Source organism: Hyaena hyaena, unplaced genomic scaffold, assembly GCF_003009895.1.
Source record: "Hyaena hyaena isolate Hyena2069 unplaced genomic scaffold, ASM300989v1 scaffold_28, whole genome shotgun sequence".
NCBI classification, from domain to species: Eukaryota; Metazoa; Chordata; class Mammalia; order Carnivora; family Hyaenidae; genus Hyaena; species Hyaena hyaena.
The window spans coordinates 1,285,301-1,309,394 of record NW_024080660.1 but is presented as its reverse complement, the minus strand read 5'-3'; the positions used below and the strand labels follow the sequence as shown (position 1 = coordinate 1,309,394).

General features: G+C 53.3%; 2 protein-coding genes across 2 annotated transcripts in view; both read left to right on the top strand.

The window, feature by feature from the left end:
- The first annotated feature begins 319 nt into the window (after positions 1-319).
- ASCL5 (achaete-scute family bHLH transcription factor 5) lies at positions 320-892 on the top strand. Its single transcript, XM_039227470.1, has one exon. The coding sequence runs from the start codon at positions 320-322 to the stop codon at positions 890-892; it is 573 nt and encodes a 190-aa protein (XP_039083401.1).
- A 1,349-nt stretch (positions 893-2,241) lies between these two features.
- Positions 2,242-24,094, top strand: part of CACNA1S (calcium voltage-gated channel subunit alpha1 S) — a 67,825-nt gene continuing 45,972 nt past the window's right edge. Inside the window, exons 1-6 of the mRNA XM_039227512.1 lie at positions 2,242-2,508; positions 4,261-4,366; positions 18,277-18,416; positions 20,390-20,532; positions 20,710-20,862; positions 23,528-23,733. Of these exons, the coding sequence (XP_039083443.1) occupies positions 2,357-2,508; positions 4,261-4,366; positions 18,277-18,416; positions 20,390-20,532; positions 20,710-20,862; positions 23,528-23,733 (900 nt within the window). The 5' untranslated portion in view covers positions 2,242-2,356. The remainder of the gene's footprint in view (positions 2,509-4,260; positions 4,367-18,276; positions 18,417-20,389; positions 20,533-20,709; positions 20,863-23,527; positions 23,734-24,094) is intronic.

The following is a 24,094-nucleotide window of genomic DNA, read 5'->3' as shown; positions in this document are numbered from 1 at the left end:
CAGGGTGCAGAGGCCTGCGGCCCCGCCCACATGGGCGCCACCGAAGAGCGCAGGGGTCCCAGGAGTTGGGCGGCGCCACTACTGGATTGGAAAGGGTGCCCGCTGCGTCTCTGCGAGGAGCCACGCTAGGCCATAGCGATGACTCGCGTTTGGGAGACCTCGGAGGCCATCCCACAGGGCAAAGAGAGGCCCTAGCCAATCCTCGTCCCCCAGGGCTGTTGCTGGCGATGTGACTCGTCCCCGTGGTCAGGACGGCGCAGACCCCAGGCAGGGTCGATTCGGGGAGGGTCTCACTCTGGGTCCGGCTCCACGCAGCACCATGAACAATAACTTCTGCCGGGCCCTGGTGGACCGGCGGGCCCTGGCGCCCCCCAGCTGCATGCAGTTGGGCGTCGTGCCCCCTCCGCGCCGGGCGCCCCTGCCCCCCGCCGAGACCCTGGGCAACGTGCCCTTGCTGCTGTACCCGGGCCCGGCCGAGCCGCAGTATTACGACGCCTACGCGGGCGTGTTCCCCTACGTGCCCTTCCCGGGTGCCTTCGGGGTGTACGACTACCCCTTCGAGCCCGCCTTCATCCAGAAGCGCAACGAGCGCGAACGGCAGCGGGTCAAGTGCGTCAACGAGGGCTACGCGCGCCTCCGCGGCCACCTCCCCGGCGCCCTGGCGGAGAAGCGGCTCAGCAAGGTGGAGACCCTGCGCGCCGCCATCCGCTACATCAAGTACCTACAGGAGCTGCTGAGCGCGGCCCCCGACGGCTCGCAGCCCGCGGGCTCCCCGCCCGACTGTCCGGGCGACGGCGAGGCCCGGGGGCCCGCCTCCCTGGTGCCCGAGTCGTCCGAGGCCTCCTGCTTCTCCTCCTCGCCTTTCTTTGAGTCGGAGGAATCCAGCCACTGATCAGAGATAGCGGGGTTGCCGCGGAGACCGGAGGGGCCCCGTCGGAACAGCGAGGGCGCCGAGGGGGTTGCGCGTGCGCACCTCGCCCGCTCCAGGCCGCCCGCCGTCGGTTTGGAAGAGCCATGCCCCTGCTGTCCACGAGGTGGCCTCACACACCTGCGTCCACTTTGGGAGCCGGCCTGCCAGCCCCGCCCCCCACCCCACCCGAGAGGAGCCCAGAGGCCGAGGCGGAGGCCAGACTGCTCTTCGCACGGGGCCTAGCTGGGACTTGGGAAGAAGCCATGGGCGTGCCTGGGTGGCGCCCTCTGGCTTCCTTGAGCGAGGGCGATTATCCAGCCGCACTCCTAACCCCCTGGTGTAGCCTTTTCATACTTTTCCCCCTTGTTGCGCGAGGACTGCGTTTCTTCCCCGTTCAGCCTGTATCCCTCTGTGGGCAGTGGTACCATCCGGCCCTGTGCTTGTACCAAGAGGCTAAATAAAAGATTTGTTGAGTTTTGCGATTCCAGCCCATTGTCTACCCCCACGTACTTTGGTGCCCCTTTCACATTATTATCGCAGCTCAGAGCACTTACCGTGGGCAGTGTGGGGTGTTCTGTTAGCTCATGCATCCAACTAACGTTGGCAGAGAGAGCTTAGTGTATTGTATACCAGGGACAGAATCCCTGAGGGGCCAGAGTCCCAGGCCTGAGACGCAAACCCAAGCCCACGTGCTGGAGGGCTTGGGGCAGAAGTGGACAAAGCACACAGCCTCTGCACGGTGTGGCAGGAGCTGTCCTTGAAACGTGCACGTTCAAGGTTCTCCCTGGGGAGCCTTCCACCCCAGTGTGGAGGGGTTAGCTTTCCCTGACATGGGGTGTGCATGGGGTGTGCATGGGGTGGGGGGAGGTCTTGGATGGAGCGCTAGCTGCCGGGACTGAGATGGGAGGGGGTGCAGTGTAGTTGTGCTGAACTAGGCCACCCAGCACCTTTTCTGGACAGTGCCGTGGGGCTAGGGAGCGGGGTGGGGGTGGGGTACTAATCTTGGCAGCAGGGAGCCAGTCAGAAGTTTGGGGCTCTCTACCCTGGGCCATCCCTTTCTTGAACACTCGACTGCCCCAACCTTGAAGCCTTCCATCCTGTCTCCCACAGACCCCATCCCAAGCCCATGTAAAAGTTCTTTCCTCCACCCCCCACCCCCCAACCTCCTCAGGGACGTACTGGGATGTCACTGGCTGGGCCGGGAAGGAATGACAGCTGCCTGGCCTCAGGAGCTCGGGCCAGGCAGCGGGGCGCCGAGTGGAGGCTAATTTTACTTGCCGGGAGCAGGGGGAGTAATCCCTGCCCACACCCACGGCTGGCTCAGCAGGGCACGCTCGGCCCAGCGGGCTCAGCCGGTCCAGTCCCCGAGGCTGGGGCGCTGGGGACACAGGGAGGAGCGGGCAGCGGGGTGGGGGAACCGGAGACCGCAGGACTGCTAGGGGAGCCATGGAGCCGTCCTCACCCCAGGATGAGGGCCTGAGGAAGAAACAGCCCAAGAAGCCCGGTCCTGAGATTCTGCCAAGGCCACCCCGGGCCCTGTTCTGCTTGACCCTGCAGAACCCCCTGAGGAAGGCCTGCATCAACATCGTAGAATGGAAGTATCCTTTAGGGTCCCAGGGCATCAGGGAGCATGTGTGATGTGGGAGAGGGAGGCAGGGTGTGGGCACAGGCCACAGACATTAGGGGTCAGGGAGACCGGGGACTTGGGGATGGGGTGAACTGCCGCAGAATGACACCAGGAGCCTCTGGGAAGGAGCCTTCGGCTGAGGGAGAAGGGAGCGGCAGAAGGAACTCAGGAGGCTCCTGAGGCCTGAGTGAACCGCCCAAGGCCCGGTGACAGCCTGGGAAGGAGGACCGACTGCAGCAGGCCGAGGGCTGGGGGAGGGGCGGTTCGCAGGTGTGCCCAAGTCGCATCGCCATGGGGCTCCCCTGGGGGGTGTGAAGCAACAGTCTCATTTTGATACAAGATAGGAGAGAACAAAGTGGCGGCCTCTGTAAGAAAATTCTCCCCCCTGGTGGGAGGGTGTGAAAGCGAAGAAATTGCTGAGCAAGGGGAGTCTGGCTGGGGATGGAATTGGGGGAGAAATGGTCTTGAACAAAAGGGGCTGCTGTGAGCAGCTCCCAGGCCGGCAACAGGCCTGGCAGTTTTAGCTCAGTCGTACCACCCTGGGGCCAGGGACTTGCGGTCCCATTCCTTGTTTGCAGTAGCTCTGAGAGGAAGGACGATGAAACTATCTGGGTTATTTGGGGAAGGGAGGAAGGGAGGAAGGGAGGAAGGGGGCTGGGGGGAGGGGCCACGTCAAGTGCCTCCTCAGAGAGAGGTCAGGAATATTTGAAATATTTCCGTAGGGTTCTGGAAGACTGGGCTCCCACCAGCTGTTCCCTAGAAGAAAGGAGAATGAGGGATAATTGGAAGGATAAGAAAAACATGGGGTCAGTTGGCATGGCTGGGGTCGGCGTCAGCGCGGCTCCCCACAGCTGCCCTGGTGACTGGAACCTCTCACGGCCTCTCCCTGAGGACTGCCTCCTGTGAGCTCGGTTTCCCCGGTGTGTTCTCCCTCCTCCAACCTCCGCTCCTCTGCTGGCCTCTGCCCTATGGCTAGCCTCTTCTCAAACACCAGAGGGAAGAGAGCGGGGTGGTCAGTCCAGACCTCCCCAGGCGTGCCTCCCGCCCCGCGGCCTGTCCCTACCTCCAGCACTCGCCACACACCTCCTTCCCTTGCCCTCAGCGCCTTCCACACCCGCTTTCCAATGGCTCAGTCTATCCGGGTGGTGGCGGGTGGCGTGCTGCTCACCCACAGAGGGATGGGCGTGGGGGTGCCCCCTGGAAAACGGCCGTGATGGGGAGGGAGGTGTGAGTGGGTGTGAGTGTGCGCACCAGCGCATGTGCACGGCTGCAGCGGGGTGGTTAGTTGGGTTATGCGGTCCTTCCTCAGGCTGGAAGGCTCAGGTGCCATCTCCGCAGCCTGCCCTTCCCCTGTCCTGCCCTGTGGATACTCAGCCCCCAGCCTCCCTTGCCGGTTCTCTGAGCAGCACCCGCAGGTTGTCCTCAGGCCAGACTCTCAGAAGGTCATGGCTCCTCAGGAGCAGGGCAGGTAGGGTCGGGGGATGGGAGTGGAGCATTAAGGCTCAACCAGAGCTTCGAGGTCCCAGCAGGTCTAAATGGAGGTCAGCTGCTCCTGAGGAGAAGCCGGCCCTTTCTACAACCTTCAGGAGATCAGGGAAGGAACAACACAGGCCCATCAGCCTGGCTTTACAATCATAGTCCAGACGGACCTTCAGCGCTCTCTTCCCCTCAACTGGGCCAATCCCACGCTGCACTCAGGGGCTCTCCTTAACCCTGGCCACAGACCCTTCGAGACAATCATCTTGCTCACCATCTTTGCCAACTGCGTGGCCCTGGCCGTGTACCTGCCCATGCCAGAAGATGACAACAACACTCTGAACCTTGGTCTGGTAAGATGGGTCTTCCCAACCCCCTCCCCTTCCTGTGGGCCTGCAGCCCCAGGCTCAGGTGGGCCCTCCTGGTGGTCCACATGCTGGTGGATGGTGCCAGAGCCTCCGTCTAGCTCCCAGCCACCTGCAGGCCTGGCTGAGTGACTTAATAGCTTTGCAGGGTAAACCTACTAATTCTGGATTCCAGCACCAAGCAAGTGCCCAGGCACGGTGCTAGGCATCTGAGGAGAGTAAGCTTCTAAGATCCTCCCAGCAACCCCATAAAGTAGTTCTACTTGACATATGTGGAAACTGAGGCATAGTAAGGTCAGCTCCTGAGCAATGGAGGCAGAAGCTAATTTCCCTTTCCTGGATATAATCCAGAAGAAACTTGCTTCATGGGAGAGTGGGATCTAGGAATCTCAAGAGAGCATGTTTTAGAACTCTAAACCACTTTCTCCTCACCCCTTCACCAGTATCAGGTGGACAGAGCCATAAAATGCCGGATCTGGAAGGAATTTTCCGGGATCAGGTTGTCCTTCCTCCCCCACACCTCACCGGTTTATGAATGAGTAAATGGAGCCCTATGGAGTGAAAGGGCTGATTTTACCCAACAGCTAGATAATAGTAGACATGGTTACCATTTATTATGTGCTTATTAGATGCCAGGCTCTATGCTAAATATTTTACATTATTGTCCTATTCTGCATAACTTTCCCTGTGAGGTAATACCATTAAGTCCATGTAAATGACAAGGAAACTGAGGCAGAGTTTTGGTAACTTGCTCAGGATCACCCCACATGCAGGGCCTGCCAGAGTGTCTCAAACTCAGGCCTCTCTGACCTGAGGACCTGCCTTTGTGACAGCTGTGTTGCTAATGTGATAACAGCATGATGACTTCGAGGGGAATCTGTCACAGAAACAGTGACGGTGCTCCCAGGCCCCCAAGGGACAATGGACCCACCATTTCAACAGACTTTTTCCTGCATTTATACAAGAGAGAGTTGGGGTGGGGGGCAATTAACATGCATCCAGGGCCTGAAAGAAAGGTATTTATCTTTGCCTGGCCTTTATGCCGGTTTCCATGGGAATCTATCTTGAGCTGGTGAGAAGCTGGGATTTTAAGTGTGTGCTTGGCTATAAACAGAAAAAACTCTGAGCTCCTGCATGTGGAAGGAGAGTGAGATGAGATGTGGGCAGGGCTGCCACTGATGCTGGGAGGGGCTTTCCATAAGGCAGGCCTAGTATCCAGTGTTCGGAATCTAGGAGGGCTCTGGGTCCACCCCACTCTTCAGAACTTCGTATTTTGGGGCCTTAGTTTTATTTCAACTCCTTAAGAAGCTGGTTACTTTCAAAAGAAATTGCCCCCTGGAGGGTATTAATTATGCCTTATTGGGTCTGTCGTCTTCCGTCTTGAAACCAAATGGCAGCCCTAAAAATTTCACATGGTGCTGTGTGCTTTCCCTTTAGCTTGTGGGTGGAGTTACAAGGCCTTGGGTAAGGTCTAGAGTGCCTAAACACAGGAGGATAAATTACCTGCAAGAGGAAAACCTGACCAGAAACCTTTCCAAAGCAGTGAATATCCCCTCAATGGTCAAAGTTGGACAGGTTATTAATAGTCAGAGAGGGATCCTAATCTGATCCCTTTGGGGTAAAGCCCAGAGAGGATAGGTGATGCTCAAAGTCACACAGCCAGCTTCTAGTTGTAGATTCCTCACTCTTACTTGTCAATTATGTGCTCATCTCGACACAATCCAGCAGGAGGGAAATGAGAGGAGTTAGACCAGAAGGAAGGGAAATCAGACATTTCTCTCTCTCTTACCCTATTGGCTTCTTTGTAGGTATCTGAGTAAGGTTAGGGACTTTCCAGTCATCCAAAATAACCCATAGTTTTTAAGAAGGGAGTCCCAAGGACTAGTTCTTCATTAACTTCCTTACTCATTTAACAAATATTTATTTAGTGCCAATTATATCCCTGGTACATACTGGGGATATAATTGGGAATCAAGTAGACCTAGTTTCCATCTTTACAGGGCTTACTTAATTAAATCAATTAAATGATTATAATTAAACCAATTACACATGTATCTAAATTGAAAAGGGAAATGTATAAGCTTTGGGACACTATGGTATTGCACTGGAGGAGTACCTAGTCTTTCTGAGAGGGTGGGATGTTCACCCTGAGATGTGAAGGATGAAGACAGGGCCAACTTCATGGGCATGTGACCTGTGCAATCCCTCCAGGACCTGCATTCAGAAGGGCCCCATGGTTGAGATTTAATGATCCGCGGTTGTAGTACTGAAGATTTAAATAATTTCATCTTTGAATTCATATTTTGTGAGTGAAGACCAGTGGGATAATGGTTCATGCACCAGAAGCTTGGAGCCATGGCTCACTCCCATTTCCCCCGCTGCCACCTCCCATCTTCTCCCACCTCAAAGGACAGACACCGCTCAATCTCTACCTGCTGGTGCCCTGGTCCAGGCCTAGGGTTGGGTACAGGTGGTCTTTGGTGTCTCAAGACAGGGCACGGCAGTGGTTATCCCCACCCTAGGCTGACAGTTCCATGGCCCATTCAGTGAATGATCATGGGGCAGAGCCTGGGGCTTGTCCCCCAACCAGGTCCTCAGTGTCTCCTGGAGCAGAGGCTGTCATACCCACCCTGGGTGCTTCCTGCCCACCTTGGGTGGAGGCAGCAAGCCTGTGGGAAGGGAGGTGATGTCTCCACTTCCTCACCATTGGCCAACACACAAGAGGTCGGGCTGCTGGACGGTGTGGGGGAGGGGCACCTGGCCGCTGGTGGGCTGAGTGTGTAGTAGGTCATGGAGGAGGACGGGAGCGCCTGTGAGGGTCTGCACGTGCCCCCTACAACATTAAATAGGCAGTAAAAAAAAAAAAACCCAGACCATGAGAGATTGAAAAATGAACCATGGAAGGAAGGAAAAAGCTTTCTATTTTAATACCTTTAATGGCAATTTCTTCCTACTTTTTGGACAAAGGGCCCTACATGTTTTCCTTTTGTACTGGGCCTGTCAATTATGTAGCTGGTCCTGGAGGAGGGGTCGGAGCACCAGGGAGAGGTTGTAGAAGCCTTGGCAGGGAGTGTCATGAGCAAAGAGCTGGAGGCAAGAAGTTGAAAGATGAGTTTGGGACTTAGAAAAATCTCTCAGACCACCATGTAGAGGGTAGACGAGAGGTAGGGAGAGCTCATGAGGTTGTCCAGGCAGGAAATGGGGGAGACTAGAATTGAGGCATGGTGCATAAGAGGGTGATGTTGAATAGCCAAAACATGGAAAGAACCTAAGTGTCCATCAACGGACAAATGGATCAAGAAGATGTGGTTTATCTATACCATGGAATACTACATGGCAATGAGAAACAATGAAATCTGGCCATGTGTAGCAACATGGATGGACCTTGAGGGTGTTATGCTGAGCGAAATAAGTCAGGCAGAAAAGGACAAATATCATATGTTTGCACGTATAGGAGGATTAGGAGGAACTTAACTGAGGACCATGGGGGAGAAGAAGGGGGAAAATGGTGGGGGAAAGGGAGAGAGGCAAACCATGAGAGACTCTTGAATGCTGAGAACAAACTGAGGACTGATGGGTGTGGGGGACAAGGGGGGATGGGCATGGAGGAGGGCACTTGTGGGGATGAGCACTGGGTGTTATATGGAAACCAACTTGACAATAAACTGTTAAAAAAAAGAGGGTGATGTTGAGAGACAGTGAGGAGATGGCTCAGTGGGACTTGTGCCTGATGGATGTAGGGACAGACGCATGGGGGAGGGGAAGAAGACAAGATGACACTTGGGTTTCAGAGTGGGTGACAGAGCAGATGGTAGTATCGCTTACCAAGACAGGCAACACCAGGGGAGGAGCAGGCTGAGGTGGGAGGACGGATACAGTGATTTCAATTTTTGACACGTTGAGATACAGGTGCCCACGTTCACTGGGCAATTGGCTTTGCAGGTCTGAGCATTTGATGGGTGAGAGGTAGGGGGCAGGGCTGGCCAGGGGGCAAAAAAGGCTTCCCACAGTTGACTCGTGTGCAAACAGTCAGGGGGCAGCTGGCACCCTCGACTGGGAAAGAAACCCTAACACTTGTCTGTGGAGTGGGCTCCCCGGGAAGGTCTGGGTGCTCCTCCAGGAGCTTTCTCCTGCTCCCCATCTCCTTCCCCCCAGCATTTGCTGCAGGTGACAGACTAGTGCTGACGTACCCCTGACTCTGCCTGTTCTGTGTCAGTGGAGAAACCTGGGTCCTCCCCAAACAGAAAAGGAAACTGAGGCTGAGAGAGGACAAGGGAGTTCTGGGGAGACACAGTGTGTCAGCGGGTGGCAAGAAGGCGATCCAGGATGCTGATGTCTTGGCCAGCTAGGTGGCATCATGGCAGAAAGGGAATTGGGCTCTGATGTCAGCTAGGTTGGGGAGGCAGTGTGGTGGTTAAGAGTGGGTCCTAGAGCTACAATGTATGCTTTCCAGTCCAGAACCATTCATATGCTAGCTGTGTGTTCTTGAACACGTTATTTAACTTCTTTGTGCCCTCAGTCTCCTCATTTGTAAAATGGGGATAACATCGTACACTTCAGAGAAGTTACTGGATGAATCACCACTGTGCCTCAGGGTGGGTTCCCCAGTCACAAAGCCCTGGTCACAGAGACCCTTGGATTGTTCTAGATTCAAAGGGTCTGACCAAAGGATTGTTTCAGATAAAAAAAAATTCCTCTTCACCCCACCCACTGTCTGCCCCGATTTCTCTTTAATTCTTCATTTTCACTCCTTGAAACATCCAACTTCTCTGAATGGCTTTCCTGGCCACCCCCAACCACATCCTCCAGCAAATGATCTTCCTTTTTTTCCTCCTCATCCTCAACAGCAACATCTGGTATTTGTCCAGCATTTGCATCATACACATTCTGTTCTAATGCTTTGCAAGCATTATCTCATGTATTGCCCACAACAGCCCCACAAGTCAGGTAGTGTTATTGTCCTCATTTTTAAAGAAGAACAAACTGAGGCACAGAGACATTAAATCGCTGCACATACTCACCTGGTCTATCTGGACAGGCCTGGAGGAGGAGGAGGTACTCATGCTCCCCTGGGGAGTGGTACAGGAAGGAGTCCCGCGAGAGCAGACCCCAGCTCCTCACCGCCACTCTGCTTTCTCCTGGTTGTGAAGCTGTTGGCTTCCCAGGCCAGAACGGACACACAGAGCACCCAGCCCCAGCCTCCACCTGCGCTGGACTCCTTTTACCCAAGAGAGAAGCCTGCCTTAGGCTCGGGGAGCCTGTGTCTAACACAGCCCTGTCCCAGAATTCTCCCTGGAGAGTAAAGGCTGGGGGTACAGGTCACACAGGGGCACAGGTCACACAGGGGCACTATTTGTCAGCAAAGCCAGAGGATGGAATGGAATAGACACCAAGTCGCCACTGGAGCCAGCAAAAGGGCAGTGAGGTGTCCAAGGGCAGTTGGAACCCAAGACCAGAGCCCAGGGCACTAGACCCACGACCTGGACCAAGACCCTCCAAAGTGATCACTGCCCCTTAAAGCCCCACTGGCTCCCTGAGGTCTGAAGGACCTCCTAGGAGGTATCTCTGCCTGAGTTAAAGGGGACTCTGGGAGGGTCACCATCCCAGCCTTGACCAGCCTGAGGGAACCCACATGGAAAAGCAACAAGGGTCAGAGTTACTGATTATTGGGCACAGACCAGAAATTGATTGCTTTTGCTACATTATCTCACTTCGTCCTCAAAACAATTCTGTGTCAACGTGATCAGACTAAAGAAGGAACACATGATAAAGAGTAATTAAAATCAGAACAAACAGGAATGTAAAGCTGCTTCAAAGAGAATTAGAGGAACAGAAGTATATGAATTGGAGAAAGAAATGATGGAATAAGATTGCCAGGTTCGACATCGAGCTCGCTGATGTCCCACAGGGCAATAAAACAGTAACCTGTTGGGGTTATCTTTCTAGCAGGCGGAAATCCTTTGCATCTCTGCAGGACAGAAGTGTGAGAGTTGAACAGGTATATTCCCCTAGATCAGTGGTTTTCAAGGGCGAGGGAGAGGAGGGAGAGTTTGGTGGGAGCCGTGCCCTCACTACTGGCATCTACTGGTAGAGGCCAGGGATGCTGCTAAGCATCCTGCAAAGGCACAGGAGGGCCCCCTCCCACCAAAATAGAATTATCCAGCTTGAAATATGAATAAGGCTGAGGCTGATAAATGTCCTGGATAATGAAATAATCCTTGGCCGGACCTGTTATAAAATGCTCCAACAGGATGTTACAAGGACACGGCGACCTCCCTTTGCCTGATTTCTAAGTTCTGGATGATTTTTGGCAACTCCAATCAGGTGGGCTTTGGTTTTGCCCAGCACAGGGACAGGCCAGGAGGATGCGGCCTTTTAGCCTGTCCCTGGTCTCTGCATCCCGAGCCTCCCTGGCCCTGGCCCTTTGAGAGCAGTGCACCCGCCCCTGCCACCCCCTCCCATGTCAGCAGACTGGGCCAGGCCCCTGGTACATTCCTGGGGTTCCGGTTGCCGTGCAGTCCTGTGCACAAGGCTGCAGCCTGAGCCTCTGGCAAGCAAGGCAGTTGTCTTTTTATAGGGTTTGGAATGTGCCCGCCAGCTCCCACAGCCAGCAGCCCACCGCACTCACCACCTGGGCAGGCTCCGGCCTCAGACCCCAGCGCTGGCCTTGCCCTTCAGAGATCCAGGACTGTGTTGGGGTCTGGCAACGTAAAATCAAAGCCAGCCTTTCAGCTCCACCTCAGAGCCTGCCCTCTCCCACTGTGGGGACTCTGCTCCCCTTTCCGGGAGTGGTTAGCATCCTCCACCCCTTGTTGGCGCCCCTCACACCAGGGGCAGGGCTGCGGACAGGGAGGTGGTGAACAAGGAAAACTTTGAAGGAAACTCACCCTATGGGAGAGTCATGGGGGACATGAGGCTTTCAAGCCAGACAAACTGGCCTCCAACTCTGGACTTTTGCTGGAAGCTTCCTGAGCTCTCTGAGCCTCCCGAGCGACCACGATAGGCCCTTTCAGAGCTCTTCTATCGATGGGGGCAAGGACATGGGAATTGTCATTCTTTTCCTTCTCTGCCTGACCAGCACTCCCAGACCACAGACAAGGGGCAATGGCAGACCTGGGCTAGGGTGGGGGCGCAGGGGCAGGCAGGATCTGACAAACGCATCCAGATGTCCCAGGCATGCTGTTTCTCTCCGTTCCCAGCATGGCCTGGTGGTTGGGACCACTGCCCCTGAGTTAAACTATCTGGATTCACATTATGTCTCTGCCACATAGTGGCTGTGTGACCCTAGAGAAATCACTTAACCCCTCTGTGCATCAGTTTCCTTATCTGTAAAATGAGGGTAGGGGTACCTCCCTTACACAGTCCCTGGGAGGATTGAGTATATGTATGTGGCTAGAATAAAGCCCGGCACATACGTGTGTGCTTCATAAACCTTAGCGAATAGCTAACATTATCATGATCACCCAAGACAGTAGTAGTCTCCCACCCTCTTGCATGTTGGGCATCCTCCTCTCCCCTCTTTCCATCTGTCACCACAGGTGTGCAGTGTGCAGATGCCTCCTGCTGCCCTCAGCCCCAGGTCTTGCTAGAGTAGGAACCCCTGGCGTGTCTGACCCACCTAGATCGGGGGATGCCTGGTCCTCCCCTGTGGTAAGGGAAGAGGGAGGTCGGGTGGCAGGAGAGACCCACTCAGGTCACATCTATTTGGGTAAGACTCCATCGGCCTAAATATAGCCACATTCCTCACTCCTCAATGGGTCATTTTCCAAAGCTGGAGGCTGAGGTGGTCATGGAGACAGATGCCAGGACCCCAGACACCCCTTGAATGGTGTGGCCACCGGACACCAGGCTGGCTTAGCAGAAAAGCCATTGACTCAGTCAGGGCATGTGGGACGAGGCCCTCGGGCACCTGGCTTCCCTCTCTGAGCCCTGCTCTCTTCATCTGGGAAGTAGGAAAAACAGCGTAGCAGGACTGAACCTTTGTCTACACCTAAGGCGATCAGGAAATGTCATCCTTTTTCCTAGAAATCAACTTTATCTTGATTCTGATCCCATGTCCCTCTGGATGGGGAGAACTTCAACTGCAGTTATTCTTGGGTTAGGGTTAGGGTTCAGGTTAGGGTTAGGGGTTAGGTTTAGGGTTAGGCTTAGGGGTTAGGATTAGGGGTTAGGGTTAGGGTCAGGTGTTAGAGTTAGGGTAAGGTTTAGGAGTTTGGGTTTGGGTTCAGATTCAGGTTATGGTTATGGTTATTCAGCCTGCCTGCCCTGATCTGGAGCCAGGCCCTGGTCTTGAGCAGTGCTAAAGGCCCAGGGTCACCGGTACTCTGTCTGCCCTGGTGCCTCTTCCCTGACCCTGACACATATTTAGGGTGCTATTTGGAGCCAGACCCCAGACCAGATCTACCATGGGGCCCCTCCACCTTGGGGTGAGTCTCTGTTTCACTTGTGAGACCGCCCTCTTTGTTTTTTTTCAACCCTCTTTCTTCAACCCACTTTTCCATGTAGTGGGGTTCAGGCTTTAGAAAACAAAGGCCTGGGGCCCGGCACCAACCTCTCCTGATGCAGGAGGCCCAGCACTGCTGTCTGCTCCAGGGACCGACATAGGGGATGCATCCAGGAGGAAAACAATCATTAATGTTATGAAAGTCTCTTATAATAGCAGCCCCCACTAGCCTGCTTGGAACACTTACTGCGAGGCCCCAAGCGTGAAGGCATGTGTGAGGACGTGAGAGTGACCACTCAGGGCTCCTCCTCACCCAGACTGTGCTCCCTACAGACTCCCTAGGTTCCCTCCTCCTCAGCCAAGCCCACTTGGGCTCCTTGAAGCAAATGTGGCTTAAAGAGTTAACAACAGTTGTGAGTGAATGGCTTCCCAACAGTAGGGTCTATACCCTAACAGTTCACAGTGGGTTGAGCCTAAGGAAGGAGACTCAGGCACAGAGATGGGACTGGCAGCGGCAGCAGGCCTCTGACCTTTCTGTCAGCCCTGCCCTAGGCAACCCCATTAGGGTTCTTTCTGAGCTCTCCAAGGGGGTGCTGGGGGCCTGGGAGGCCGGAGTCCGGTCCAGCTTCCTGCAGGCCACAGTGTTGGGGCAGGGATATGGAGGAAGAGGGTATGGTAAGAGTTATGTCTGTGGTTCCAGACAGGGACCTGCCGGCCCCCCCGCCTTCCCTCAATGCCCAGTACATGCCAGTGGGGAGGAGCAGTCCCAGGGCGGGACTGGATGCCCCTTACGGAGGGGGAACAGCCTGAAAACAGAGGCAGTAGGAAGGCAAGGGGGCTGCAGGCTAAGCCCTGCCTTTTCAGCCCAGAACTTTGGGAGTGTTCAGCTCCAACTCCCGCAGGAGCAGGTGCAAGGGCTGTGGTCAGGGTCATACACGAGGAATCCCGGTTAGAGGTCTGTCTGTGGAGAGACAAGAATTCTCTGGAAGGGGACATGTGGCAGTGAAGGCACTTGTAGGAAGCTGGTAACAAATTTCTCTCACAAAGTCAGTCTGGTTCATGGTCAGGAGGGGCAGGGGATCAGGGCTGTCTCCTTCTCTGGTTTCAGAGCCTCGGGTGTAGCATCCCTTCTTAGGAATAGAGATCCCGAAGCTGTGCCCATATTGACTCTGCACCCATTTCCAATGTGTATGTGGGTGGGGAGTTCCCCAAACCACCGGGCAATTCTCTGACATCAGCTGGGTGAACCGACAATTCAAACAAATTCTCACACTGTCTATCTGGATAGAACATTGGATCTCACAGGTTAAGGGCTCAGTCCTACAAGATTGCCACACCCATCCCCAGCTTCAGATACCTATAGCAAGTTCTGGTTGTTATCTGTGCTTCTGACTGGCAGGCTGTGGATGAGAGGTTCCAATGACCTTCCCCTTGGGTCTGATTAATTTGCTAGAGTAGCTCACTCAGAGAAACATTTTACTTACTAGATCACTGGTTCATTATATAAAAAAAATATATAACTCAGGAACAGCCAGATGGAAGACACAGACACCTTGATCTCAAGGTGTGGGGAGAAAAGGGCACGAAGCTTCGTGCTCTCTGAATGCAGCAGTCTCCCTCCCTGTGTCTCCATTGTTCACCAACCCAGAACCCCTCTGAACCTGTCCTTTTGGGTTTTCGTGGAGGCTCTTTAGATAGGCCCAATTGATTAAATCATTGGCTGTTGGTGATTGATTCAGCCTTTAACCTGTTTCCCCTCCCCAGAGATTAAGGGGGTGGGACTAAAAGTTCCAACCTTCTAATGATAGGGTTGGTTCCTTTGGTGATGAGTCCCCAACTTAGGTGAGTCCCACAAGTCATTACCTCGTTTACATAACAAAGACATTTCTGCCACTCTCATCACTTACGAACTTCCAAGTGTTTTAGGAGCTCTGTGCCAAATACATTGCAGAAGAAATGTATATTTCATATTATAAATGCAATATCATAAGCTCCCTTTAAATTATGTCATAGAAGGGATGGTGATTTTTGACTGTTTTCTTTTAATTCATTCAACAAACATTTCCTGGGCACTTGCTAGGTGCCAGGCAGTATGATGTGCTCCAGAGCAGAGGTTCTGACACAAATATGTGGGGGAAAAATCAGTTTGTTGCTTCTTTCCATTTGCAATCCACTGCGGGCTGGTAGGTGGTCCTGCTTCATGGGATCACATCACAGCTGCCCCCTATGAGGCTCACCGAGCCCAGACGGAGGCTGCGGTCCACCCATGTGCTTGGAAGTTGTGACAAGTTGCCGTTACCATTTCCAAATGCTTATTCTCGATGCCTGGACTTGTGTCAAACTGATGGCAACGGTGTGTGGACAGCACCAGTCTCCAGTCTGTACCATGAGAAGCAGTGCACTACGACACTGGTTCATTCCTTTGATCACAAACATTGGTGTGACAGGCACTGTTCTAGATGCAGGTGACACAGCAGAGAACAGAGACAAGGCCTCTGATCCCAGGGCAGAGTGATGGGAAGAGCCAGGAAAGACCCTGGGTTCTTAGTTTGGGCAACTCAGTGTCATTGGCTCAGACAGGGACAAACGAGAAGAGCAGGTTCAGGGTCAGAGGAGCTCAGTTTTACGCATGTTGAATTCAAGGTTCTGGTGAGCCACCCACAGAAATGACTTCAGACAACAGCTCTGCGGAAACTGATAGAACACTGTGAGAGCAGAAATCAGACCTTCACAAGGGGTCCTGGCATCTAGTAAGAAGACCTATGACTTATTGAGCATTTGGGATGTGCGAGGAAATTGTGGGCACTTCCCTATAGGAGGGCCATTTATTCCTCAGAATGACTTCCTGGTAGTAGTGGTCATGATCTCAGTCTTACAAATGAGGAAATGGAGGGTCACAGAGGTCAGGAACTTGTCCAAAGAAACAGAGCTGATGGGAACCTTTACGCCACATACCTACTGCCTCCCACCTGCTGATGGGGCCTCTGAGGGGGCTGCTGAAGGGAACTGGGATGTTGTTGGGAAAGTTGATAACTTTGATCTTGGGGAGAGATAGCAGGGTCTTGGCTGCTGCATCCAGTCCGACATCGAATAAATATCTGTGGAATGGACCTCTGTCAAAGACTGAGCCCAGGCTGGAGGGGCCATGGGGCAACCCAATGTGATATTGACAAGACTGTCCCAAAACTCAAGATGGGACATATCCTGCCTCCATGTCCTCCTGGGTCAGGGCCCGTGTTATGTGCACACACGGGGCTCCTATGACAGATTCGTAGAGTTCCAGGTGCTCTGCAATTGGGTCGGGGGAACGTGGCACGGATTGCTGAGGCTGAGAGTTGAGTTAACCGGCTATGGAAACTGAATGACCCCTTCTGAGGCCTAAGGCCCTCGAAGAGCTTGCTCAGGAGCTGGCGGCTGAAGGACAGGCAGTGGCAGGTGCGGGCAGCACTCCCATGGACATGGCTGGCCGCCCAGCCTCTGAGCACCACGACTATTTTGGGCCCTGTTTTCCTCCACTCAACCCTGCTTCAACTGTTTTGCCCCTGGGGTTGCAGCAACTTTAAAACTTCAAGTGCTGACTTGACTTCACTCTCCTCTGTATGCCTTTCCCTTCCTGGTGTGCCTGACTTCCAGAAGGCCAACCCTGCCCAGGAATGACAGCACCCAGCTCATTCCAAGGAGGCCCTCCATGGCTGCCCCCCACCCCTCTTCACAGGGTGGTGCCCCGACTGCCCTGTGCACCTAGCTCCCCATGGCATGAGGTGCCCTGTGATGCCCACTTCGCGTTCAGTTAGCCACAATCCCTATAAACAGGGCCACTAGTAGAATGGTTATGGTTTGCATTTTAATCCTACATTATCTGGAAGAAAAAGCAAGCTTTGGGATTACAAAGTGCCAGGAGGAATTAGGGGTGAGGTTAAGGAAAGTAGGCTCAGCCTATATGTGCCTCGGTTTCCCCCTCCATATAGAAGGGGAGATTATGCTTACAGGAGTATTTTCCGAATGACAAGTTGGGAAGTTTCTCAGACCACATGCATGTCAACGGGCCATTTGGCAACCACTTCCCTTGCTTCCCACAGCTACCACTTGGAAGTAAAAATGAATGTTCTTCCAAATCATTAATGGGGTGGCCTGTTTCCTGCTCTGGCTCCATCCAGAATAAAGAATTCATATTATGAATTAATAATCTGAGTTATGCCTCTGGAGTGTGCTGATGGAGAGGCGCTGTCCAGGGGAGGGCTTTCCTGGGGGTGGGGGTGGGTGATTAATGGTAAATGGTAATGGCAGGTGCGGGTTGGGGCACGACCCCCTTGCTAGTCAGCTCCAGGGGGCCAGTCACGTTCTCTCTCTATGTCTCCCAGGTTGTGCAGTGTGCCACAGCCCTGTACTGCCTGCAGGCTGGGAGACACCCCCACCCAGGAGACGGGGCTTGTCTGGGGAGGCTGGTGGGGGTGGGGTGCAGGGCTCTTGGAAGCCACCAAGCCAGGGTTCAGATGGCTGCAAGGAGAGCAGTTTCAGCCTGGAGTCCTGGCAGAGGGGACACTACCTTCTCAGTTAGAAATAGCTCTCCAGGGCCCAGAGGAGGGGGAGGGGAACTGGAACTGAGAATATCGGGCTGCGGGGACAGAGCATGGAGGGGTCAGCAAGGTCTCCTGCAGGACAGAGGCTGAGCTGAATCCCCCCTCCCTTGTACCTGCGGGGCCTCCTTCGTACACAGTGTGCCCCAATTCCCCTCCCCCTGAGAGATCGCATCTCCCTGCAGGCAGCTGGTGTGGGACAGGTGGGATGTGCAAGGGGAAGTTACAGAAAGATGGGTTAAAGGTGAGCCCCTGACCAGCCAGAGAGGGCCATCTGGGGTTCTGAGAAATTCCCCCCCGTCTGCTGCCCTGCCCACTGTCGGTCCTCAGGATGGTGGGAGAAGAAAGGTGCCCAAACCGGAAACCACCTGGGGGCCTTCACTTTGGGGGCTGTCCAGACCAGTCATTTATTCATCCAATTCTAGGCCATGGAAGTAGAGTAATAAAAGAAATGAACAAAACTCCACATACTTCATGGAGTTTATATTCAAGTGGGTGAGACAGAAGATGAACAAGATAAAAATATATATGGTATTTTTAGTTAGGGGTAAGTGCTAAGAAGACAAACTAAAGCAGAGAAGAGGAACAGAAAATGTCAGAGGTCACTCCAGTTGTACTTGGGGGGCCAGGGAAGGCCTGGGTGAGGGATGACTTTTGAGTAAAGACCTGTAAGAAAGGAGGGAGCTGGCGAAGTGGAGATGTGTAGTGGGGATATGGTGGGGGGGGGGGGGGAGGAATCCAGGCAGAGGGAACAGCCAGTGCAAATGTCCTGGGGCAGGCACACCTGAGGACCAGTGTATGGAGGAGAAGAGGAAGGGTAGATCAAGGGCATAGTCAGAATGCACAGAGGAGTGGTGTGACTATGTTTGCTTCCACAGGAGAAACTGGAGTATTTCTTCCTCATCATCTTCTCAATTGAAGCCGCCATGAAGATCATTGCCTATGGCTTCCTGTTCCACCAAGATGCCTACCTGCGCAGTGGCTGGAATGTGCTAGACTTCATCATCGTTTTCCTGGGGTGAGGCCCACGTGTGGGGAGTGGGGTTTGAGGTCAGAGGGGCTCTCTGAGGACTGTGCCCACTGCAGCCACCAGTGTCCCAGAGGCAGGGAGGACCCTCAGCACTTGTTAGGGGCAGCCTCTGTTAGGGGCCGGCCCCTACAGGAAGGTGGCCACTGTGTGGCCGATGAAACACTTCCCTGGTGGGTCCCACCCCTTCCCCAGCTAGACACCACAGGCTCCCTTCTTTTTGCCTCACACAAAATGGGAAATGATAATGTGGTTTTGGCCAGCAGTTTCTGGACATTTATAAATTTCTCAACCTTTATTCCATGGACCTATACGGGGCACCTGTTATTGGGGCTCACAGAAATGGAGATTTCAAAACTTATATTTGCCTGCCTGGGCTGCCATAACCAAGTCCCACAGACTTGGGGGCTTACACACTGGAAACTTATTTCCTCGCAGTTCTGGAGGCTGGAAGGCCAAGATCAAGGTGTTCCCAGGTTTAGTTTCCCCTGTGGCTTCTCTCCTGGGATTGTGGGTGGCCCACCTCCTCCCTGTGACCATGTGGTTTTTCCTCTGCGGACACCCCAGTGCCTCTTTGTTGTCCAGGTTTCCTCTTCTTCTAATGACACCAGTCAGACTGGATTAGGGTTGACCCTAACCGCCTCTTTCAGCTCTTCAAAAAGGCCTTGTCAGGGTGCCTGAGTGGCTCAGTCAGTTAAGCATCTGACTTTGGCTCAGGTCACGATCTCACAAGTTTGTGAGTTCGAGCCCCGCGTCAGGGTTTGTGCTGACAGCTCAGAGCCTGGAGCCTGCTTCGGATTCTGTGTCGCCCTCTCTCCTCTGCCCATTCCTCGCTTGTGCCCTGTCTCTCAAGAATAAACATTAAAAAAAAAAAAAAAAGGCCCTGTCTCCAAATACAGCCACGGTCTGGGGTACTGAGGGTTGGGGCTTCAACATCTGAATTTGAGGGGTACACAATTCAGTCTATAATATAACCTTTAATAACCGCCATCTAATTACAACAGCAGCATTTATTAAGTACTTACTATGTGTTTTACGTGTAACATCTCATTTCATTTCACTTAATTTTTCCAACAATCTCATTTTTTCCACTTAAGGAGGCCAAGGCTCAGAGAGGTCAAGGAACTTGCCCGAGGTCACGTAGCCAGCCAGTGGCAGTGCCAGTATTCACACCAAGACAATCTTGGCCCCAGAGGCTGCTATTTAACCACTACGCTGCCCAGCTGGATTCAATAAGCATAATGCTGATGATTTACTAATTAGCCCGTGCTGCTTTGGGCACGCTGGGGAATGCAGAATTCTGTGAATCGCCTCTACTCTTAATGAACCAGCCTGGGGGGAGGCCAAGACAAACGTTTACAGAATGATAGAGTGTGGGAAAACAATAGCACACAGCGCCTCATTGTTGCACTCAGCAATGTGTCCCAGACATTCTTGTCAAAGGCAGGAGTCATAATGAAGGGTTTGAGTTGGACTTCAAAGGATAATGGGAATTTGAGTGAATTGCAAGGAGGAACAAACGAGCAGGAAAGGAAACAGAAGGGCATTGTCGGAAAGTGCTACACAGGGAGACACAGATCTGGACTTTCTCCTCTGGGTCCCCACTGAGTGCAGAGCTGCTGGTGACCTTCAGCCCCCCATGGGGTACACTCAGCTCCCAGGCCATGGACTGTGAGTGCATGAGGCACCTGTACCCCAACACCCCTTCAACGCCCAGAGTGGACATCTCAGATGGTCCAATACTCTTTTCGTGGAGTCTGAACTCAGCCTCAGAATCTTCTAATAAAATTTTCCAGGCCGGCATGACCGAATCCGAGTTAGTAATAGATGAGAATTATTTCCTGTGCCCTAGGCCCGTCCATGGGGCCCCTGAGCACAGGTGGGACACAGGGTCCCAGACCATGGGAACGGTGGCTTGTCTGACCACTGGGTCCTCTTCTCTCCCTCTTCCCTCCCCCGTCTAGGGTTTTCACCGTGATTCTGGAACAGGTTAACGTCATCCAAAGCAACACAGCCCCGATGAGCAGCAAAGGCGCTGGCCTGGACGTCAAGGCCCTGAGAGCCTTCCGTGTGCTCAGACCCCTCCGGCTCGTGTCGGGGGTGCCGAGTGGGTGCCGATGCCCCTGCAGATGCCCTTCCTCCTCTCCCAACCCGTTCCCCAGCCCATTTCTGGGTCTCCATCCAACCTTGGTGTCTCAGGCGCTTCCCAGGGCGTAGAGAGAGGGAGGGCCAGGAGGCTGAGGGGGGAGATGACTCCTTTCTCCTCCCTGCTTGCCCTCTGCAGGCCTGCAGGTGGTCCTCAACTCCATCTTCAAGGCCATGCTTCCCCTGTTCCACATCGCCCTGCTCGTCCTCTTTATGGTCATCATCTATGCCATCATCGGGCTGGAGCTCTTCAAGGGCAAAATGCACAAGACCTGCTACTTCATTGGGACAGGTGAGCTCCCAGGGTGCTGGGGAGGTGGGTGTGGTCTGAAGACAACTCAAAAAGCACAGCCACCTCAGCCATGGAGAAGGTCATTTCTTCCCATGCCTGTTGACCTGAGGGATGGGTCTCTTTGGACAAAGTCTCCCTTGGAGGAAGGACGGGTCTGCCAGGGTCAATGATCCAGGGAAGTGGGCAGGGGCCAGGGCCATAGCTTCTCTGAATGAAGCACTCCTGCCCCAAATAAATAAATGTGGCATTGTTAGGCTTTCTGAGCCTGCTCTGGATTGAGCTGGAGGTCAGGACAAGCCTGAGTTGTTGTTTTTTTTATGTTTTATTTATTTTTGAGAGAGAGAGAGACAGCATGAGCAAGGGAGGGTCAGAGAGAGAGGGAGATACAGAATCCGAAGCAGGCTCCAGGCTCTGAGCTAGCTGTCAGCACAGAGCATGACATGGGGCTTGAACCCACATACTATGAGATCATAACCTGAGCCGAAGTCAGACATTTAACCAACTGAGCCACCCAGGCACCCCAAGCCTGCATTTCTATTTGTACTTTTCTTTGCAGCCATCAAAGCCCCTCAGAGCACGGGCCACAGAACAGTGTTTAAAAGGGGTTCTCAAGAAAGCACCCAAGAGCCAAAGGGTTATTTGTAGGCTTCTCGAAGATCACATATCTTGAGGCCCAGATGAACCTGACCCAAGCCTTCTAAACCAGTAGTTAGTTCTCACACTGTTTGCCTCAGGATGCCTTACACTCTTAAAAATCATTAAGGACCCAAAGAACTTTTGTTGATATGGATTTTATTCATTGATATTTATGGTATTAGATATGAAAACTGGGGAAAATGTCATAATACTAACTTATTAATTCATTTTAAAAGAACAGTAATAAGCCCATTACTTATGAACATAAACAATATATTTTCTTTAAAAATTACTATATTTTCCCAAACCCAGAACATTTAGGGCACAAATGGTACATTTTGCCTAAATTGCTTTAATGCCTGGCTTCATAGAATCTGCCAGATACTCACAGTACTGCTGTGTTCAGTCTGTTGTGGAATCACACATCATGTAGTCTCTAGAAAACTCCTCTCTGCTATTTGTTGAAGGATTGGGGGATGAAATAATGTCGTGGCATTATTATAAAAATAATTGTGACCGAGTGGGTGCCCTGAAAGGGGGTGGGTCCCACACTCTTCTCTGAGACTCAGTGCTGCCAGCAGGTGTCAGTCTGTCTCGGCCAGAGGGTTAATTCTACCAGGGTCAACAGGGATTGGCCATGGCATGAGAAAGAGGTGACTTCTATCAGGACCATCTTCCCACCAAAAGCCCAGAACCTAACTCACCAGAAAACCCCAGGATGGACAAGACCACAATATCTGCAGTGTCTCAGGAGACGGCCTATTTCCCCAGGCCCACTGACAAGGGGACGGGCAACGCAAGGTCCAAGCCCAACTCAAAGCAGTGAACTCTCACAGAGCTTTCGGGGGGTTCACTCCTAGTCCCCTCCTAGTTAAGCTTCCTCATGCTCCTGTAACAATCTATGTCCTATGATAAGCCTTATCCAGGCAGAGAGGAGGAGGCTTTCTGTCACAACCTTCAAACCAAATTTAGTGGTCTCATCCCGTGTTCTCATACGCTCTTGACCCGTGCTGGCCAGCAGTGCTCAAAAACCTTTCTGGGGGGCGCCTGGGTGGCTTAGTCGGTTGAGCGTCTGACTTTCGCTTAGGTCATGATCTCGCGGTTCGTGGGTTCGAGCCCCGCGTCGGGCTCTGTGCTGACTGCCAGCTCAGAGCCTGGAGCCTGTTTCAGTCTGTGAATCCCTCTCTCTCTGACCCTCCCCTGCTCGCGCTGTCTCTCTCTCTGTCTCTCTCCTAGAAATAAATAAAACATTAAAAAAAACATTAAAAAAAAAAAAAACCTTTCTGGGATGGGAGCCGCTTGACGTGAGGGGTCAGGGACCCACTCAGAGCTATTAATGTTCTCCTCTCCCTTCTCCAGAAGATAGAGCCAACATGGTAAATATGGGTAAGGTAGGGCATTCAGCCCTGATGAGCTAATCTAATCTCTGAACACAACAGAGGACTAACACATCCTAAAGTAAGAAGGGATCCAGGATGTAATCCGAATGGAAGGATTTTAGAGACAATAAGACCACCATCCAGGGACACAGGCACTGCAGCCTGCTGGGAACGCCTGCAGACCCGCACCCCTGAAGCTTCGTGTCTTGTGCAGCTCACCTCAGTACTGTTGGGGTAACTCCATGTCAGCTCCCAGAAAGAACTCTCAAGTCAGAACGCGTGTGACCTCACCCCTCACCTCTGCCCCGGCCAGATAGCTGCCTCCTGTGGGTGTCCATGACATTCCCATTACACCTGCTACATAGGTTACATCTTCATAGGAAAGCAATCCTCGAAGCGGGTCCTTTGATGAGGCCCTGGGGCCTGAGATATGACCGCTGCTGCCTGTAGATTCCACGGCCAGGCTCTCGGCCCCAAGCAGCCCTCCTTCTCCATTGCCACAGGCTCTGGAGGTTGGGGGCAGGGGACGGTCCTTTGTGTTTTCAGCTGAGTGTGTTTTAGACCCATTACTCAGTGATTGCAAGCTATCTTCTCTCATTCTTGTCTACCTGCTCCTCTCCTCTGACACTTGTGCTGCCTTCCGCCTCCAGATATCGTGGCCACAGTAGAGAACGAGAAGCCCTCACCCTGCGCCAGGACGGGCTCGGGACGCCCGTGTACCATCAATGGCAGCGAGTGCCGGGGCGGCTGGCCAGGACCCAACCACGGCATCACCCACTTTGACAACTTTGGCTTCTCCATGCTCACCGTGTACCAGTGCATCACCATGGAGGGGTGGACTGACGTCCTTTACTGGGTGGGTCTGGCTCTGTGCTTGCAGAACCATCTCCCTGCAGCCACAGGCTCACCAGGGGAGGGGGAGGGGCCCGACAGTCACTGACCCCAGCCTCCACGGCTGCTTCTCATCCCTCCCTGGGAAACCCACACAGGGCGCATGGCCCCCTTCTTGTCCCCTTCTTGTGTCCCAGCATTTTTTGGACAGTCCCCAAGGTACAACTTGTGTGTGCAGAACCTGAGAGGTGGGTGAGGAAAGGGAACCAGGAGCTTCATGGGTTCTGGTCTTAGCTTCTAACTTTTCCGTAAGCCTCGCTGTGAGTGACTCATTCCTGATGACCTAGAATCTCAGACTTCTTGAGGGATGAAGGGCCCTTTGGGTT